Source organism: Acinonyx jubatus, chromosome D3, assembly GCF_027475565.1.
Source record: "Acinonyx jubatus isolate Ajub_Pintada_27869175 chromosome D3, VMU_Ajub_asm_v1.0, whole genome shotgun sequence".
Lineage (NCBI taxonomy): Eukaryota > Metazoa > Chordata > Mammalia > Carnivora > Felidae > Acinonyx > Acinonyx jubatus.
The window spans coordinates 72,332,241-72,352,444 of NC_069392.1; the positions used below are offsets into that span (position 1 = coordinate 72,332,241).

The 20,204-nt window shown below is 40.3% G+C and overlaps 1 protein-coding gene across 37 annotated transcripts in view; it reads right to left on the reverse strand.

Annotated features, from left to right (window-relative positions):
• TCF4 (transcription factor 4) overlaps window positions 1-20,204 on the reverse strand; it is a 355,693-nt gene that overhangs the window by 2,949 nt on the left and 332,540 nt on the right. For 18 of the 37 annotated variants that reach the window (XM_027069021.2, XM_027069028.2, XM_053205719.1 and 15 more), the window contains 6 exons: window positions 8,636-8,771; window positions 6,873-7,035; window positions 6,337-6,381; window positions 3,721-3,950; window positions 3,111-3,251; window positions 1-2,913 (listed from right to left, as the gene is read on the reverse strand). The exon at window positions 1-2,913 is cut by the window's left edge and continues 2,949 nt beyond it. In XM_027069021.2, the coding sequence (XP_026924822.1) occupies window positions 3,115-3,251; window positions 3,721-3,950; window positions 6,337-6,381; window positions 6,873-7,035; window positions 8,636-8,771 (711 nt within the window). In that variant the 3' untranslated portion in view covers window positions 1-2,913; window positions 3,111-3,114. Of the gene's footprint in view, window positions 2,914-2,957; window positions 3,252-3,720; window positions 3,951-6,336; window positions 6,382-6,872; window positions 7,036-8,635; window positions 8,772-20,204 lie in introns of those variants that run through there. The other 19 variants (XM_053205724.1, XM_053205728.1, XM_053205720.1 and 16 more) reach the window with 3 other exon arrangements.

The window sequence follows — 20,204 nt, forward strand, 5'->3', positions numbered from 1 at the left end:
TTCCAAAGGGAATTCAACAATAGAGGTATTACATTACTGAGTAATGAATACATCAAAGCTGGTGAACAATAAATTGCAGCTTTTAACTCTGTTTGAGAACAAAATATAAAGCACCAATTTAAAAAATAATCAACTACAATTTAATTTTTTGCTTTGCTTACAGGTTTGAAAAACTTTAAATCAGCTCTATTAAGCACCTTTATGATAACACGTATCAAAAGTGCCATTCTTAAAATGTACATCAATGCAGGGAGTATTTCCAGTTCCCTAAAGAGTAAACACCGTATTTTCTTCTGTACACTTATCCTGAATGTGATCAGAGTATACCTGCTTCCTATATAATATTGTTCCTAGGGATACCCGCCTTGGTAGACTATACAAAATGAGTACAGAATGTACCACTAAAAGGAAATCTTGAACATACTGAGGGAACAAGTACACATGGTTGCCATTGTTCAGGAGGAGGGGAGAGTATACAATGTTGTCTTCCGTGCCCTTCTTTGAGCCCCTTTGTTCGTACATTTCACAGGAAAGTCTCAACATAACTTCATGAAGTTTGATTTCTGCTATTCTCCTAAGTTTTTAATCCACCTCCACATTTTAGGAACTTATCAACAAATCAAAGTATTTTAGTTTTATCGCTACTGAACATATTTACAGTTTTCAACACACACACAGCTAATCAAAATGTTTATGGGTTTGTAAAAGATGACCACGTGGTAACTATCTTATTTGTTCTTACATTTTCGGAAATGAACATAAAATTCAGATTCTTGTAGCTCACTATTTCATTTAAATGAGACGTTTTTTAAACCACACAGTTTAAAAAAAAAACAACAAAAACTGATACAATGTATTAAAACACATAATAACAAGAGTCTACATGTAAAAATATAACTTTTACATACACGATTTCAAAATAATGATACGTTTGCCATTTGTTGCATAAAATTTACAAATGTATTTCATTACTATATAACTGGCAAAACAGGAGAACAGATGGAACATTTAGACCATTTCGATGGATTTATGGCATTTACTCAGTGCTGATAGGTGGAAAAACTACTTGAACAGGGATTTTTTTTTTCTTAATACATGCCAAGATTGTGTGGCTGTAAAAATAGAAACAAGTTAGAGACAAAAGGATGCTGACAAGTACTTAACTAGGAGCACTATTTGTTTACTGCACACTATACACCAAAGTCAATCATTATAAAGATTCACGATGGAAGTTGGTTCAATTGTGCCCAGACGTCAAAGCTAGCTATCTGATGAGTTGCTGTGCCATAGCTTGATCTATGTTTCTATCAAATATGTTAAGTATAAACTTCATTCATACTGGCCAGAGAAATACTGCACTACCCCTCCTCAAGAAAGTGCAACTTAATGCTTTAGGACTTATAAGGCTTGTTATAATGCTGCATGATGATTGAATATTGGCATTTTTTCAGACGAAGGAGGAGGCAGTTAAGTCATCTACATCTTAGTAAACCCATTTTGAAAACAAAAAATCAAGAAAGCAACAAAATCAATCAGCTCTGTCACACTACTTGCAATTTTCTCATTTGATGGTTTTTGAACTTTACTTGTTTTTTTTTTTGTTTTGTTTTGTTTTTTTTCCAAAAATCTGACCATGTATTCAGAAACGCCTCACTGCACACTACTTCGGCTACACATGTAGGTAACACCTTAATCATTTTGTTAAATCACAGCCACTTTGATTATGTTATGTTTCCGATGATATAAACATTGGAAGGCACAGTGGTAACATTGTAGCATTCTAACCTTGTACCTCTGAAAATCCCAGAATAGGGTCACAAACGCAACATTACAGTTCAGACAAACTCTTTTTGCCATGTCTTGGTAATGCTGCTTGTAATATCTACACATGATGTGACTTTTAAGTCCTGTGTTCCCAAAAGACTGGAGAAACAACTTTCTACTTATTTATGAATGAAAAACAACATCAGGGTCAGCATTTTATCCTGTGTCACCTCTCCAGAAGCAGAGTCGGCACTACAGGTTACGATAACAAACCAGGGAAAGGGACAGAAAGACCAAAAAAAAAAAAAAAAAAAAAAAAAAAAGGAAAGAAAAGAAAAGGAAAGGAAAGAAAAAAGAAAAAAAAAAAGAAAAAAAATCCGTATTTACAGTAAAATCTTTCTTTTAAAAAAGTTAATCAGTACTATTTTTTTACAGGAGAAAAAAGTCTGAAACAAATGAACAAAAGCTTACCATAGTCACTAAATTTTTAATATATATTTATATATATATTTATATATATATTTGTCATAGGTCTATAAGATCCATCTGTTCCTCCTACCCTAAGGAATGGCTAATGTCATCACTTTGTTGTCATCAGGACGTTTGCTGGTTTTGTTACGAGGGCAGCCGAGCTTCCCTTATTCGATATCCGGTAATAATAAACACTAGCTGACTTGAATACCAACAAAAACGTTCATGTAGTTGTCTTCAGAAGTACACTTTTTCATTATTGCAAGTTTACAATTTTTTAAATTAAATATTTTTTTCAGACTTACAAATTAATTATATTTTTTTTTTTTCCAAAAGAAGTTTAGGCACAAATGCATTGTTCCACAGTGTGGAAAGATTGCCATTCAGTCTCTGGGCTGCGTCTCAGCCTGCACACACCGCTTTGCACATTCTGAATGATATGTTAGAGGGTCACCCCTCAAGTTGCACTTTTTTCTTTCTTTTTTTTTTTTTGTTTGTTTTTCGGTTTTCTGATCATTGGGAATGCTGAAACCTCTTGCGTCTGCGATTCATAACTACTCAGACTTGTCTTATATTACAAAAAAAGGGGTTAAGGAGAAGTGTTTATGTGGGTTTAAGATAATACAGCTGTTAAGGAAGTGGTCTCTTGTATTAATGAAGCAATGTGGCAACTTGGACCTGAGAAGGGAAAAAGAGAGGAAAATTAATTCATACACCTAAAACAGAGGAAGTAAACGTTTTATTTTTAAACTGTTTTTTTTTCCCCAAAGGGGAAAAATTTGTTAACTGGGGCGAATGTTGACGTTTATGGCTGATGCCTCGGGGAGGAGAGTGACAAAGGAAGGGATTTCCGAAATGGCAGAGAGCACACTTGCCCTTTTACATCTGTCCCATGTGGTTTGACGCGTCTCCCATTCCAGGGTGCGGGCCCGCCAAGGAGAGCGGGGGAGGTTCTGAGGACACCTTCTCTTCCTCCCTTCTTTTCAGACACGCGGCTTTCGGATTCAGATTCCTCTCTGGAAGGAAGAGTGAAGCCGAGAATGTGGTTAGTGCCCACGGCTTCTGGTAGAGGGCAGTAATGCGCTCTTGTCTGCTGACCCTCCATCGGGGTTTCCACGTCACCCAGCGAGAGGAAGAGCCAGCAAAGGCACGCTATAGCCATGCATTTGGTGGGTCACCAGTACAAGCTGGACGGCTTCACAGGATAAGAAAGCTGGTAAAACAAAGATACCAAACGTGGATTCCTGAGAGTACGTACGAAAGCACTGTGGTGCCGTCTTACTTGTAAGAGCGTCCTGTACCTTAGCCATGGGAGAGAGGGGGGCTGCCTTACAGATTCAGAGGCGATCTGCACTTGACCCCGTGACTCTGAACCATGCTTATGGGGCTGCTTCTCTGCTCCCGCTCCAGGCCGGCAAGTCGATCCCTACTCCCTGCAGCTGCAGGCTGCCGTGACCCCTACGAGGAGGCGGCGGGGGCACTGACCTCGGACTTGCTGCTCCAGGCTGAGGATGACGGCCACGGCCTGGTGGAGGATCAGGAGCTTGGTCTGGGGCTTGTCACTCTTGAGGTGGAGCTGCACCATGCGGCCGAGCTCCTTGAAAGCCTCGTTGATGTCACGGACGCGCAGGCGCTCGCGGGCATTGTTGGCCATCCTCCGCTCCTTCTCACGCTCTGCCTTCTGCTCCGGTGTCAGGTCCTCGTCATCGTTATTGCTGGGGGACAAAAGGGATGCGACATTTTCTAATGGTGTGGGGACAAAGAAAGTCTCTAAATTGGTTTTGTTTTCTTCCAGAGTTTTCTGGGGATGTGTCCATCTTCAGCTGTTGTCCTCGGCAGGATTTTACATCCACTTGAACTTGGGACTGCTATAGATGGCTGTGACAATCCATACACGAGACATTCCGTTTCTCCCAGACAATCAACCCAAACAAAACCAGAGGGGTTAAAGTTAGGGCCCACTGTGTGCCCATGCTGATGTAGGGGGTAAAGGGCAAGCACGGCTTTTTATCAACGAGGCTACACTCTGCCAAGCAAGGCCACGGTCAACTTAGCCTCGAGGCTAGTCTGCATGGCCACAAAGCAGAGCGTTTTACACAGACTGAAGGTGTGTGTGCTGTCGTTTTTAACTTTCATACTGTGACATCTGGAACCTGAGGAAAACAAGTGCTTGAGAAAAGACTCGGACAGGTCAGAATGAACACGATACAGCTGAAACAGGAGTAAGAAGGCCCTACATTCAAGACACCAGAGCAATGAGAGTGCAGACAGAGAACTTTTGTCCATGTTTCACTAATAACTAGCTCTGAAGGCATGGCTATTCCACTTAATGTATCTGAGTCTCATTTTCTCCATGTGTTAAATAAAAAGGCTAGAAAAACCATGATCTCCATGGCTTTTAACATCATGGACATTTGTGAGCCCCCAAAACAAGTTGGGAAAATCTGAGTTGACACGCACTGTGCAAAGCAAACAGAATACGACGGACTAAATACCAAACAGCTACTGGTTATAAATGACCATGACCTCATCATGAGTCAAAAATGAAGCCCAAAAGCTAATCTCTGATGGTTAGAACCAAAATATTACATTTCATAGCAAAGGCATGGTTGGATCCAGTATAGTCTGGAAAGGCAATATTCCTCCTGTCTGTTTCTGGCTGTCATGCCTCTGAGTGTTATAGTTTGAGTTAACATGAGCAAGAAGCTTTTTGGGTATAAGAGATGTCATAAGAGATATAAAAAGTGAGGTCAACTTCACTGAAAAAGTAATAGGCTCCTCATTATATGAAACAATATGGAGGTGAACATCTGTAAGGATGTTAACCTGGAGGTCCAAGCATTCATCTAAATGACCATGATGGTTAACCTCTACTTTAAAATTCTACAAATCTGAAATGTTCACAGAATAAAGGTGTTAATCACAATATTTCAGAGCAGGAGAACATGGGGTAAGTTATCTAGTCAATTTAATGTACACTTAATGAATGTTGGCTTAACATGTGTGGCTCTGAATCTTCCAGTTTGGAGAATCTCTGGGTAGCTTCCAAATTGCAATAAGGACCAATTATAGCTGAGAAGCTCCAATCAATCACAAATGGGAGTGGGATTCTTTGGGTTGCAAGCACATGTTGCAAATACAGATGATGCATGTAAGCCAACAACACTTGTAAGGGAGGGGAAGAGGAAGACACCAAAGAAAGATGCCTTAAGGCTTGGCTCATCTCCCTATGGGTCATATACTCCCTGCCAGATGGGACCGTCTGCCATCGATGTGTGCTGGTGAACACACAACTGGACTGAACCTGTGGGAAATGGCTCTCTTTCAGTGTCATCTAAGCCTCCTCACTTCTGCTGAACCCTCCTCCCCACCACCCCTAACTTCTGCTGATGGCAGCCAAGTCAAGGTTACCGTTAATTCACGTCCACATTCCACTACACAAACAGGTTGTAACAAGTGAAAAGAGAACACAGCCAAGTCTGTGGTGGCCCTTCCCTGAAGTTAAAATTTTGAGTAACACTTTTAAACATCACACAGGTGTCACAGCTTTCACAGAGTGGGTCTGAAAGTGGGAACTTGTTTTCCAAAGGTATTCAGGCTAGTAACTAATTAGGCCCGATTATTCACTTACAAATAGTAAATAGGTTGGTTTTGCAAATAAAACTACCTAGCATTGTCTCACATCCCAGTTTGGGAGGCATTAGGTAAATGTCACAAGAATAACGGTTTCAATAAGAAGGTTGTTCGGAAACTTCCAAGAATCTACTAATATGCATAAGTCACGGCCACTAGTTGAATTACTGAGAACTGACGGGAGTGGCAGAGAAGACGGCAGGGATGCGAAAGCCCCTCCTTAAAGTTTCACCAATGTGGCCAAGCGTCAGGAGACTCTGTAGTGATGGTGGGAGGTAAGGGGTAAGAAGCTTGTACCATTTTCTGGAAATTTTAGCAGGGGATGTCCTACAATTTATCCCAATGATTATAAAGGCGATTATGAGCAAGTGGCCACGGTGTTCGAAAACCATCTGATCGTCAGACTAGAGTTAACATTCCACGAGAAAGACTCTAATTTAAAGATATTGGATATTTAAGAAAACCAACCAGAAGCTATTTTCCTGCAGTTGTATTTTCTGTAGAAGGGAGTATCTGGGAGAAAAAAGCGAGCAGTTTAGGTATTATTATTAGATAGATCAACATATTTGAGATAAAGCTGGGAAATCAGTATGTTCTCACGTTCAAGATCAGAAAAAAGTCATAGCTGCATATACCTCAATGGAGTTTTTAACACGGCTAAGATCTCTTTTTTAGAAATATTTTGGAAAGATCATTTCGGACCAAATTTGCAGAATATGCATCATTTTAAAAATCAACTGTTTGCACTTGAATCAGTTACAAATTGTTTTTACCGTGTGTAATTAGCACTGCGTCCAAATTCACAAATGCAAAGACACTGTAGGCTTCACTAGAGTACCAGTATCTCAAACGATACTTCGGTAGCTCTAGAGCAGGCCTTTAATTTTCTTTTCAGCTGTCGATTTACCTGCCAGGAAAAAACTGAATGGTTTCTTCCTGTTCTGTTCACTTCATCAAAGTCCAATAAAGGAATTAAATGAAGCGACAGTATCATATACTGTTACCTAGATCTTGACCTAGTAATCGATTTGATATCCTTCTTGTCGTCATCTAACTTCTTGTCCTCGGAAGATTTCGTGTCTTGCAGGTTCTCGTCCCCCTCGTCGTCAGATTTGATCTCAGAGCTGCCGGAGGAGACGCTCTGGCCCTGCAATCCTGGCGGCATGCCTAACGGAAGAGAGAGAGAGAGAGAGAGAGAGCAGGTGATGTTTCTGCCAAACACTAGACGCACGCGCGCACACACACACACGCACACACACTGCAGACCGCGAGCTGCCAGCCATATAGTTCATGCTGCTGAACTGTGATCCTTCTGCCGCATTTGTTTCCATGTGATCTGGTGAAGTTTCAAAAATGCACCTGTGGAAGCAAGTTTTCCCTGCATTGGCTCTGAGGTTAAATTCTATTTTGCAATCTTTTGGAGTAGATGGTAATTTCACTGTCTACAAAACATCAACTTAATTGCAATGAAAATCATAATCATGAAAATCACACACCGCAATGTTCTGATTAAGAACCCAAGTAAATATCAGCTATTATATTGAGTTTCTTCCATATGCAATGATTTAATAGAAAAATGTCCTTAAAATATAATTCCCAGGGAGTACGCTAAATATGTGCAGTCAAGACTTCAATAGATACCCTAATGATATTCTGAAATTAGGTTTCTCTTATCCTCAAGGAGTAATCAGCATTTAAAAATGGTACATATGGAAAGCAGTTAGCTGCTCACTGAACAAATTTTTAGCTTTATCACTGCTCAACTTTCAAGATCACAATACATTTTAAAACGTGACCCTCATGTATCCACTTATTTCTAAGGTATAAGCATGCCTATTGGGTATTCTCTGTTTGTAATTTGTGTAGTCACTCAAAATTGGTCTGTGGTCCAGAAGCATCCTTATCACCAGAGCCCAGTAGAGATGCAGAATTTCAGACCTACTGAATCAGAATCTGCACTTTAACAAGGTCCTCAAGTCACGCTTATATACACTCAAGTTTAAGAAGCACTGACTCTCTCTCTCTCTCTCTCCATACACACACACACCCACCCACACATACACACACATAATTAACACTCAATTTGTACAATGTTTAGCCAGTGGTAAAAAGCCTATGCATATTCCCGGGGCAGTGTTATCACCTTTACTCTAAACATGGGGGGGGGGGGTGGGTGATGAGAATTTAAGTGTCTGCCAGTCACCGGGCCAGCCAGTTGCACAGGGAGCATGGGACCCAGGTCTGGCTCCTGTGGTATAACTTCCTGGGGTCATGAAAAGCTGAGTGAGGTCCGTGGTTTGAGGCAATCATTATGGGGCGAGACGAAAAGTGAAAATCATTCCACCAAGTTCCAGTTTTTAAATGTACCTACATTTCCTTCCATCTTAAACGACAAAAACAATTTCCTTCCTTCCTATTCATTTGGAAATATCATTTTCAGGCTACAACTAACCACATTAGAGGACCTGAATGAGTAAAATGTGGAAATAGCTAAAATAAAATTTCCTCTCATCAGTCTGTTGTCTCATTCCCTGCTGAAATAGGACCAGGATTTCAGAGGATGTTTGAGGAAAACAGTTACTGAAGAAACACAATTAGCCGGCTACGTTCTAACTGCTTTCCCATTTGCTTACCATTTTTGTACCAGATTTGATTCTTGGTTTTCTGCCAGTGCTTCCTGAGGAGTGTATGCCAAGTAAGCTTGGGATCAACACTGGATTCACTATTGTCTAAGTGAGGTCGGAAGGGCCTTCGGAGGCAGACCTACCTCTGTAAGGGTCCTGGGGTGGGTTCAAATCCGGGGAAGTTGCAGACTGGACAGGAAGCTGTGGAACTGGAACCTGGTTTGGCACAAGAGAATGGCTGCCTCTCAGGGCCACACCGTCTTCACGATGGGCCCCAACCTGAAAGGGGGAGAGGAACCGTGGAGTTTATTTCCAGGGGCAGCAAGGACCAGCCGGAGGAACACGGGCCTTTGAAAAACAAGACTCCCAAGTGCCTTTCACTAGAGGGCGCTGAAGGACCGCACACACACCTACAGAACCCTGCAAAACACTTCACACTCAGTAAGATGCCGTGCTGTACATTCAGTGACAAATATGGCAGAGTAGCTCAGGCAGGTAAAACGTCAAATTGTCTCCCAGGGTGCTGCAGTGGAGCGCACTGATTCGTACCCATCTGTCTTCTATCATGTCCGCCAACAGATCTGACAATTATCTTAATGCCCATATGCTTAATTGTGGGCTTCTCAATTCCCCCATTGCTATCGGAAATCCTACAGGAATTTCAATTTGGCATTCGACTTTCATTTCAGGGGATAAGATTCTCAGGCCTGCCATTTTTTTTTTCCATAATGCCAGCTAAGCCTCTGACAGCGGAAGCTACGGCAGTATGGGACACAGCCCCTGCTCGGTACAAATATAATAAAATGTCACCTGGCTTTCCAAAACTGGCAGCCCATCCCAGATTAATGTTTACTGTATTTCATCAGCTGCTGAGCTCCAAATCCAAAGGGGGACCGTCTCTGCCAATGCCACCACACCGGAAAATGTACCAATAAAGGTTTTATTAAACACACCAGTAATGCCATCATTGCCATGCAAAGAGGTTTGGACATTTTTCCACTTTTCCTCCCACTATCCTGATCCTAGAAAGATACCGCACTGTAAACACTCTTTACGTTTCCATGAATAAAATTACAGAATACAGCATGATGACTTGGTCTGGAAGAAACACTGCTGAGCATTTTAGTAACTACTACTGCCTACTCGAGGGTCCGGAGATGTTGCACCAGTGACAACGAGACAGCAAGTGCTGACTTTATGGCATGTGCCTTAAAGCAAAACCATTCAGCATTTGCAAACCAAGAGGAACATGAGTAGCTTACATTTTTGTTTGCATTTTCAAGTAGTTAGGCTCTCCGCCTATTGTCAGGCAAACAATGTATGCAGGATCGTGGGTCTGACCCTAAAAATATTTACCTCTGAATTTTTACTGTTATGAATCAAAAAGTTTAATTTTTTCCCCATCCAAAACCAAAAAGCCCACAAAGCAGAATCTTCACTCATTTGCTGCCAAATGTTTTAAAAGAGTATCTCCAAAGAAAGCAACGACAATCAGAATCTGAACCGACAACAACCAAATTCACAGAACCGAATGAAGCACACGCTATCTAAAAGCAACCTGATATGAAGTATCACCGTTACATAATCCAAAACAGTACAGAAGGAAATAACTCAGGAGGGAGGGGGAGGGACCACAGAAATCATACTAATTGCTCAGATTCAAAATATAGCAAGAATAAAAGGATTTAAAGACTCATGGGCATCGGGACGCATAAGTGAATGCTGTAGCTAAGAGTCCAGGGATGTCCGCCACCTGTGTGCCTGTGTCCCTTCCCAGAACGTTCTGAATGGTGGTTATTTAGCTTCTAGGAGGGTGCTTCGAATGTAAGGAGACCTCGATTACCTCCCACAGCAGCCCGTGCCATTCCATTTTCATCACAAGTTGTCCTCCTTGTGTATTCCATCCACTGGTTCTAGTTTCAACTTCGGGAGTTTCATGGAGTAAGTGTAAGTCCCCTTCACGTGTTTAACACCACTGCCATGCCACTGGCGTCTTTCCCCCAGTGACCAGCGCCCCGTCCTTCCAGGCAGGCCAGGCCCACTTGACGCTTCCAAACCATTTTTCACTTTTGGTATGTTTTCATATTTATTCCAAACAAAAAGGTGATAGCTATTTTCCATTCAGGTTTTGATTTGCCGTTTTTATGTTTGTGCATTTACAAGACTGATTCAATGGATGATTATCCCTCCAATCTAAGATGTCAACTTGTATGCGTGCATTTTACAGGCCTTGATCAAATGGTAGCTCTTGAAGTCTGTCAACCAATGTTAACCCAAATAATTACCTTAGTGCTGATTCATATTTATTGGTATTTCCAATGGATTTAATCTCTTAAACTTCCACAGAAGGTGATTCTAAATTGGAGTCACTGAAGGTAACCCCAGGTTTGAGCACAGCAAAGACGTAAATGCTTTTACATTAGGCATTCTATTAAAACCCTCAAGCCTTCTTTGTAGGCACCCGTGATGTAATTTAAGGTTAGGGTTTTGATTTTTACTTAAAATATATTCAGATATTGATCCTGTGCTTCTTTTCTCCCTTCTAGTTCACATTCAGATTAGTTTTACAAGAGCAAAAAAGAGCCCACAACCAATTATCTTTGTATTTTCCTTGCCTCAACTATTATGAAAGACTGAGTAAAAACAGTACAATGATGAGAATCAACAATATCTAGATTTTAACTGTAACTGGTTTTTTTGTTAGCTGTGTAACCATGGGTAAGGTATCCAAATACAAACTGAAGAAATTAACACTAGGTTATAGAGAATGAGTCCCGTGTTTATTGCAAAGGGTGGTAATAGGCAAAACAATTGGTACATAATAGGTACTTAACAATTATAGATATTATGTGAAAATATCTGCAAATCCTTGCATACCACGTAAAAATAAAAGTCTATATAGTTCAAAACCCCTCAGAACACAAGCTACCTCCATTTAAGATCATCTTTGTACTCTTTGTCTCTATTTTGTTCACGTGCATTTGATTTTAAATCTTTCCTCCTACACAATGACAGTGAAATCTTAAATGATCTTATAAATATGTTGAGAAGACAGTTGTTACAACTGTATTTGTTTGGATTTTAGCCATACATGTTAACTAACTTTATATATTTTCCACAGATCATCTCAAATAATATACCAATCATTTTCCACAAAGGAAGTTGCAAACAAAGTTGCTCTTGATGATTTAAGGCTGCCTTTGTAAACTATGCACATTCCAGGTCAAATGAATGAATGATGATGGGTCGAGATCCTTGTGGTAATGAGCTTGATTCTCCGGGATCAATTCCATTGCCTGTGGCTATGCAATAGTATTCTGAAGAATTAACTTTGCTTTGTTTGTTTCCTTGGCCACAGACAGCATGTCCTAACCCCATTTACTTCTCTTTCGGAAACATTATTTTTGGTCACATAAGAGACAAGGCAAGAATGATAGTGGATGGTCAACACATCCATCACTGGAATAGCTCATAAATAGAAGGAGGAGCCAATATGTACAGAATACAAGGGTCAAGGCTTGACCACCTTCCAAATAATAAATAGGTAAGAATATAACTAGAAAATAGCAGATTCCTTCAACCTGCAAATAGACTCTAAGGATGGTACCTACTTTTAGAAAATCTGTACTTCATTAAAGCCCTATTTTCATAATGTTTTCATCTAGGTAAGCAAGAGTTTAAAGTTAAAAGCCAGTCTAAGAAAGTAGTTAATTTTATCAATATTGATAGTAAATTTTATTTTTTGCAATCTTTAAGAATAGTCTTCTTAGTTACATACAATGTGGTTTTAGATATATTTATGCTAAATGTAAAAGACAAAATTAAATTTCTAAAAATTATACAGTGTTAATTGATCAAAGAGTACATTTATTAATTCAAGAAATATTTACTCATCTACTTCATGCTTGTCACTCCAGGGGGTGCTAGGGATGGGATGGTAAATAACTTAGATGACCTCATGAAGCTTAGAGATTCTCTGTGGGATTTTTGCACACTGATCACTTTAGTGTGGTGGTTTTCATAGTAAGTCTCTCAAGTAAAAGGAGACTTTTCATGATTTCTGTAATTTAGGTTTTGAGCCCAGAGAACACCCAGGACTAAGGCCACTCCTTGTCTCTCATGGGCCAGCCTCTCTTGTCCCTCTGCTGGTACCTCTGTCTCTCTGGCATTTGTCCCTTCATGACTATAGTCTGAACTCTCCTTTCATGATATCTCAGTACATTCTTTAAGGTTCTGAACCTGTTGCTAACTCCCTCTCTTAGTATTTCTGAGCTCAGAATGCCAAGATCGTCTGATGGTAAGCTCAACATTTTGAAGCAGACACAAACCATCCTTTGAATGGGCCACTCTAGGGTTAGGTGTCCCCATTATTGGTTCAATGAACTACAAAAGAAGAGGAGGGAAGATCATGTGGTCTAAGCATGGATGCCCACTCCACCATAAATCATGCCCCCCAAATCATGGCTCTTAGATATAAACATCTAAGTTACCCTGCATCTCAGGTCAAGTTATATTCAAATTCTGACATGGCTATTTAAATTTTCCTGTGTTAATTTATCACTGGGAATAATTAAATACCTTCAGCAGTACATTACTTCTTTTGAATAATGTAAGCACCATATAATTTTAAATAACCTTACTTTCCAAGGAGAGGATGGATACATTAGAAGCACTTTTCAATCACAGCATAGAAACTTTAAGAGCTTGAGAGACTTGGAACCCAGTTAGGCCAAACTCTTCATTTTACAGAGAAAAAAGCTAAGGTTGAAGATAGTGAAGCGAATTGGCAAATGTCTAGTAAGACTAAAATAGATTTTGAGTTCAGAAAAGTTATAACAACACTGAATAATTTGATTGGTGTGTGTGTGTGTGTGTGTGTGTGTGTGTGTGTGTGTGTATGGGAGGAGAACAAAGTTAAGGGACAAAAGGGTTTATCTCTTGGAGCTTTTGTTTACAACAGAGTGCATATATGGGCATGTCTGTGTGTGTGTGTGTAGATATAGATACGAAACTCATTTTATTTTTCTTTATCATAGGGAAAAAAACCACCATAGTTCACCAAGTATGGCCAAGGCCACGGCCAAGATGTCTAACTAAATTACAAAATTTAATACTTGCCACAACTCCTCCAACATAAACAGATTTCAAAGACATGCAGCTTCAAATTAGGTGGCTGTTGGCAAGGGTGTTTTAATGTGGGGATGCGTGCAGCATCCTGGTAAATATCCTTATCCTGATCCTTGAGCTAACAACAAACACCACAAACAAAAAAGACATTCAGTGTTTCTGCTCTCTTTGTTTCCAGGGAGTATTGTGAAAGTAATTATTCTGTTGTATTTAAGAGGCCTATTTCATGGATGGGAAAATGTATTAAATTTCATTTGGCAGTTATTCAATCCTTGTTAATGTTATCTCCAGAGATAACTGCTTCAAAGCAGGCTTTCAGACCTCAGTTCCTTCTCTTCTACCATAATCCTTCTAAAAGAGTGTAGGATGGGAACTTTAGGAAACTTGTCATTAATTTCTAGACCAAGTGATAATGATACAAAACTAGATATGCTATCAGAAACTTTTTGGTATTATCAAAAGAAAAGCTTGTTATTCATGGCATCCGGTTCAAAATGTGTCTTTTGACATAGGTGTTTTTTAGAAAGAAGAAACAAAACAAGGAAATGGGACAAAGAAAAAAGTCCTGGTAACTTTTACTTTTCTCTCTTCTCTTCCTCTTCCTCTTCCTGTTTTTCCATAAACACAAAACAAACGTTGATGGGCTTTTACTGTAATTAGACACCCATTGACACAGAAAAGAGCTGTGGTGTCTGAACTGTAATCTCCCCATGACATATCAATTAGACATGACAGTTGTGGAGGGCTAGATTTCAGTTTCTAGGATCCTGCCAGATCTCTGTCATATTAGAGGAAAGAAAACTTATTTTCTCAAAGGTACAAAACATTGTTTAGTCCAGAAGTGCATCTTTTAAAGAGGTGGGAAGTGGTCATGCAAACTATAATGGCTCACAGATGGGTACCCGGAAGTTCACGAAATGGTGGCACCGGACGGATACTGCGAGGAACAACACCGGAGGCCCCGAGATGTAGCAGAAAACAAGACCCACCTCTGATAACCAACTCCTTTGTGTGAGAAAGTTCTAACATCTGGGACACTCTTCAACCACAAATATCACTTCCATATTTCTCAGTTCAAAAAATTATCAGACTACTTTTTAAAAATTCCTGTGATCAAACATTTAAAGGACTTTTCACGAAAAGTCAGATCTGGATTCGCTTCTTCTGTTTGGATTTTGATTCTTGAGAGCCATTTATTGGGAGAAGACTTCCTCACACCAGAGAACACCTGTTTTTTTCCCTAGAAATCTCACAGCCTCACAGCTTTGCTTATGCTTTGCCTGAAAGTTAAGGTAATTCCTTACTGGGCAATTCTTGGAGATTTATTGAATGCTTATTCTCCAGATGATAAAATAATTTTCAAGAGGATTTAAATCTGATGTAAATGACCCCGGCCTTGGCAGGCCTGACCTGTCACATGATCGGCCAGGCTGAAACTCCCCTGATGTCCACCAGCATGGTTAAAATGAATGATTCTGTGATTTAGTTCGAGAGATGCAAATGGTTGTTATCTGATTTCAGTTCTTTTTTTTTTTCTTAACTCATAAGTTCCATCTATTAAAACTGTTTCATTTCTCTCCTCTGTATCTCCACCCTCCGCCCCCAATTCTCTACAACACTTTCCTATAGGGGAAACTGTAACTGGATGCATTCCACCAAGTGAGAACCTCAGCAGGTGGTTAACAGAGTCCATTTCACCCCTTCTTGCCCCAGGTAGCAGGTTGGTAAGTAAGTGGTAGGCAACTAAACTTAATCCACGTCTGCTGAACCAAGTCCATCTAGCACAGAGATTATGGTGAAAGTTTGCGATTACTTGTACACGGCTTCTTTTGTTTGCAGTGAAGGGAAAGACAACCGAACACCTGATGTGTGCCTGGGATTCGGGATCCCCGAGCACAGACACACCTGCAGAGCATACAACTGAGGGGCTGGCTTGCACATAATGCGTGCTCTGTAGCCAGCCCGGGAGGTCCATCCCTAGGGACTTATCTTCACCTCACTGGCCTTTATTTTTTAAACGCATTTCTTATTGTCCCAGTAACACATGCTTATTGTAAAATATTTGGAAAGGAAGGGTAACAAGCTTCCCTAAACCAATGAAACACTCCTTCCCCATCACTTCCTAAACATCCCTTTTCTGAATGCTATATTCTCTGCCCGTCAACTGTTCCTCTGCGTGTCAAGGTTCTAGCACAGCTTGCCATTGTTCTGTGGGTCAGGTCTAAGATCGGTACCTTGTGCATCTGTGTCCTTCACCTGGACACCACAGGGACGTTTGTTCCAGTTCCTTCCTCTTTTCAAGTTCCTTAATCTACAACTTTAGTTACCTACCCATGGCTCCCCATCGGCCACATTCACTCCTGCGTCAGCAAGGCCTGATCCAAGCCCTCCCTGCTCTGCCTCCCAGTGCTGGCTTCCTCGGCACAACTCACCGACCACTCCTTTTTTATTAGTCCCACAGATCCCCTTATTCCAACTACTCCTTGACTGTCTGGGTCTCTAGAACTCTCACCATCTTGCTGGGCTTGGACAGGGCTCTCCCCTGACTATTCATTATGGACACTGCCCTGAAAAGCACTCACGGACAGTGCTTAATTAAAGCGCAGGGCACTCGCTTCAATGCTTTTGTTTGGCTGCCATTCATAAAGCTTACACTTGTCTTGAGATGTAAGTCTCCCAAGGGCAAGGACTAGGTATACAGGACATTGTATAGGATTGTAATATTATCGCATGCAATTAGATGCTTCCTAAATAGTAAACGATGAAACATGTGGCATGTATCTGTTTTACTATCTCTGAAATCTATAGCCTTTTGATATCATCAAAGACACATTTTAAGGGTTTCTATCCACAAGTAAACATTTTTTGTTTAATTCGACAAATGCCTCTGAAATGTCTACTGTATGCAAGGCACTATTCAGGTATTTGTAGGAGAAATAATAAAAGATAGACACGTCTATTACTTAAGGTTCTTACAGCTTAATGTTGAAGACATGTAAGACAAACTTAAGGGAATGCCATGAAGGAGTTCAAGGTTATGTGGGGTTTTAAAGGATGGGCAAAACCATATCAGATTGAGAAACCAGGGACTTCCTTCTTAAATAGGCTTTGAATGATGGGTAGAATTTTGACACAAGTTATCTAAATATATTTTTTAAAAAAGATGACGTTTAACATCCATGAGATAACATCTCACCTTTAAATGAAAGTTTCTGTTTTTACATCGAGAAGTGGCATTATTTTTGGTATTACACAGATATATGAAGAAGCAGCTAAGGACTATATATTAATGTGTTTTCGTGTTGTCAGACTACATATTTTGGACAACAAGCAGACTTTTGTGAAGCGCTTTATAAACCTCCACGGCTTTACTACAAAGGGAACAACACAGGGCATTGTGGACGCAAATGGAACCTCACTGTATGTGTGTATTATTGGCCCGAATGATTCACTCTTATTTAACTGCAGTGAAGTCTTTCATCTCCCAGCTATACAATAATAGTTTCCATATGACCAGTGGCTCTGCTATAAATAAGATCAAAAGCAAAAGAAAGGATTTAATAAAAGAAAATGACATTAAAGGTAGCATTAAATCAGGGGGAAAAATACCAATATCCAACTCTTTTTTTGTTTGTTTGGTTGGTTTTTTTGAGACCGACGGTCCTTCCCCAACGTGTCCTGAGAAGACATTTGACAAGAAGTAGGTATGTACAAAATCCATTTGGGTATGCCTTAGAGTGGTAAAGATTAAGTTGGGGGGCAGTGGGGAATGTGGGGGTAGGGGAGAGCACCCCCAGTTAGGGGCAGGCTAGGGGCAGGTAACCAGCTTGTTTCACGTTGGAAGAGTTCAAGGGAATGTGTCAATGGCAGGCATCCATCCATTTCTCTGTCCTTTTCTGTTCTATTTAATGGAGATAGACTTTTGGTAATCCAGAGATTCTCAGAGAATCCTAACATTGCTCAACTCTCGTACATGAGTTCTGAGAAAGGAAGTTTTTTTTGGCAATGCACAGTGACTTGATATGAAGAGCCAACTTCCCAAACAAATTCCCTTCTAGTTCTTAAAAAAAAAAAAAAAATTACAATGTTAATCTCTATTCCCGACTGGATAAACAGCTGCTAATAACCCCCAGCTCTCAGGGGAGGAGGTTGCTTCCTTTCATCTGCAGACTGGTGGATATCTGCCGTGCACTGGACTTTAGTGATTCCACATGTTTCTTACTTTGCCGTTTTCAAAACTGCCCGGGTACTGGTCTGGCCAATTCAGGTTTCTTTCCTCCCTTAGATTGTATCCATGGACTTGGAGGACATACGCAGTTATGGTACTACTTACTTGAAATTGTAGTTCTTTTACTGTGGGTATACTTAAAGAGGAAATTTAAGTGTTTCTAACATCTAAAGGAAGTTAAACTCTTGGACCTTTGTATTTGAAGCCCTGCGAGGGAAAGAACCCTTTTGGTACCTTTCACACTGTACTAATTATTCACTCAAGGGCTGGCTATGTTCAAAGATACTCCCTTCCTAATAGCATCACTAATGCGATTACTTGCTTCTATCTGTTTGTGTACTAAATAAAGGGGCCAACTTCACTTTTTCCTCTGCTAGGAAGTACCCCGCAGAAGGTTACAGGGCCAGCCAGCCTCCAGTCTTTCTCACTTGTCCCTGAGCACCTGCTTTACTGGTGACCTCAGTTCTACACCTCAAGATTCAGACATTTCGCAAAACAGCTTTTTAAACAAAACCCAGCTGTTTCCCATCTAGACTACGGGGGGAAGAATTTGGGCAGCTCACAGAAACATTACCCAGAGACTACCATTCCCCAATAACTTTCACACACTTGCAGCTCCAAACGAGACCCGTCCATGTGCAGAAGCCAGGGAGAAGGCAAATGTAAAATTAAAATGTGGAAACGCAATACCCTGGTTTTTGACAGTAAGTCCAATTAGTTGCTTGAAAATGAATGTGGCTATTGTATCAGGACAATGCTTCCCCAAAGATGTCATTTAACTAATATTGGACAGATCTTTTGGTTAAACTCAACTTTATAGTTGTAAGATGATTTATGGATATAGAGGAAGCTATAATTATGCACAACTGTGAATGTCAGCCAATTAGGTAGAATCCTCGTGTTTCAGAAATGCAGCGTTCAAGCTTTTTAAAATTTTTTGCCTTTTTATTTTATTTTTTTTTAGGTTTTCACTCCTAAAGCTGCTATGCCTAAATTCTTTCCTTATTTTGAACCCATTTTACACTTCTATTTTCTAAGCAATTAAGACACTTTTGATTTGAAAAATTTACAGCCACAATAAAAGTTAAAATAACACAACGACCACAGATTTTGAAAAAAATATATAAAATGGCCAAGGCCTAGTCTTGGCTTTTAAACAGTGCCAGGTTGCTCCAGTATTTTCTGTTTTGGTATGAATGACATAACTGAATTACTTCATGAGCAGCTACTTTAATTCCTAAGGGTGGAAAATTCCATGAGTTAATTTAATTTGGATGTAAAAAAATATACATGAAAACTCGCTCTTCCTGTGGACTCTCATGTGAAATATCTGAGCCAGTGGTTGGAGTTGCCGGGCTTCGAGGAGGGGCTTTCCACCCGGGGCGCCCTGGCTGGTGCTGCAAGGGCCCGTCTCATCAGGCAATCTGGGCACATAAGATCCTTTATTTTCTGCATATGTTTTTAATCATTTTATTCTCTCGCTCTGCAATGCCCTTCCTAGCCTGTCCCTAACTGCTGAAATCCGATGCAAACTTCTAATATGAGCTCAATGACACCTTTTCCAGGAAGGTTTTCTTAACTGTCTCCCAAGGCTGGGCTATGTTCATCCTTCTCTGAGCTGCTTCTCTGGTCACTTCATAATTCCACCTTGTATTACAGTCGGTCACATACTTGTGTTATCACCCTCCCAAGGTCAAAGGCCCACAGGATCAGAGGATCAGAGACTCTTACACACATTTCATAACCCCCAAAGGATCTAAGGCACAGAAGACACAGAATGAGGGAATGAACATCTGTTTATTTTCTAATATATATAATATTATCTTTCTCCCAGAAAATCTGCTTTCTCGAGAAAAAATAAGGGTAATACTCCTTTTTTTAAAAAATATAGGGGTCGTGCCTTTTCCAAACTATGGACAGTTTAGCACAGTGTCGTTGTCCCCAGTAAAAGTTCAATAAAAAATATGAAAATGACTGTCATTAAAAGCATCTCCCTGGTTTTTCCTCTATTATTTAAGAAGAAAGCAAAGTAAAACTACGATAACGCCAAACAGTCTCTTTTAAATATGCTTTCATATTTTAAAAGTGAGGAAAACAATAAGTTTTTGTTTTTATTTACTACAAGTTCATGACACCAGGGTGCTAAATACATACTTTAGGGGAAAATAATTAGAGAACTAGGCTTGTTTTGTCCTAGAAGCAGACAAAGGGAATCTTTTGGGTTTGACGGTCCAGTGCAGACTGACGGTCTTGTTTCCAGGTCACGGGGCCTGACTTGAGTAAAACAGGTATGGGTGTGTGTGGTCGGGGGCGGGGGTGGAGAGGGGGAGAAGGGCTGTACCTAGTTTGGACTCCCT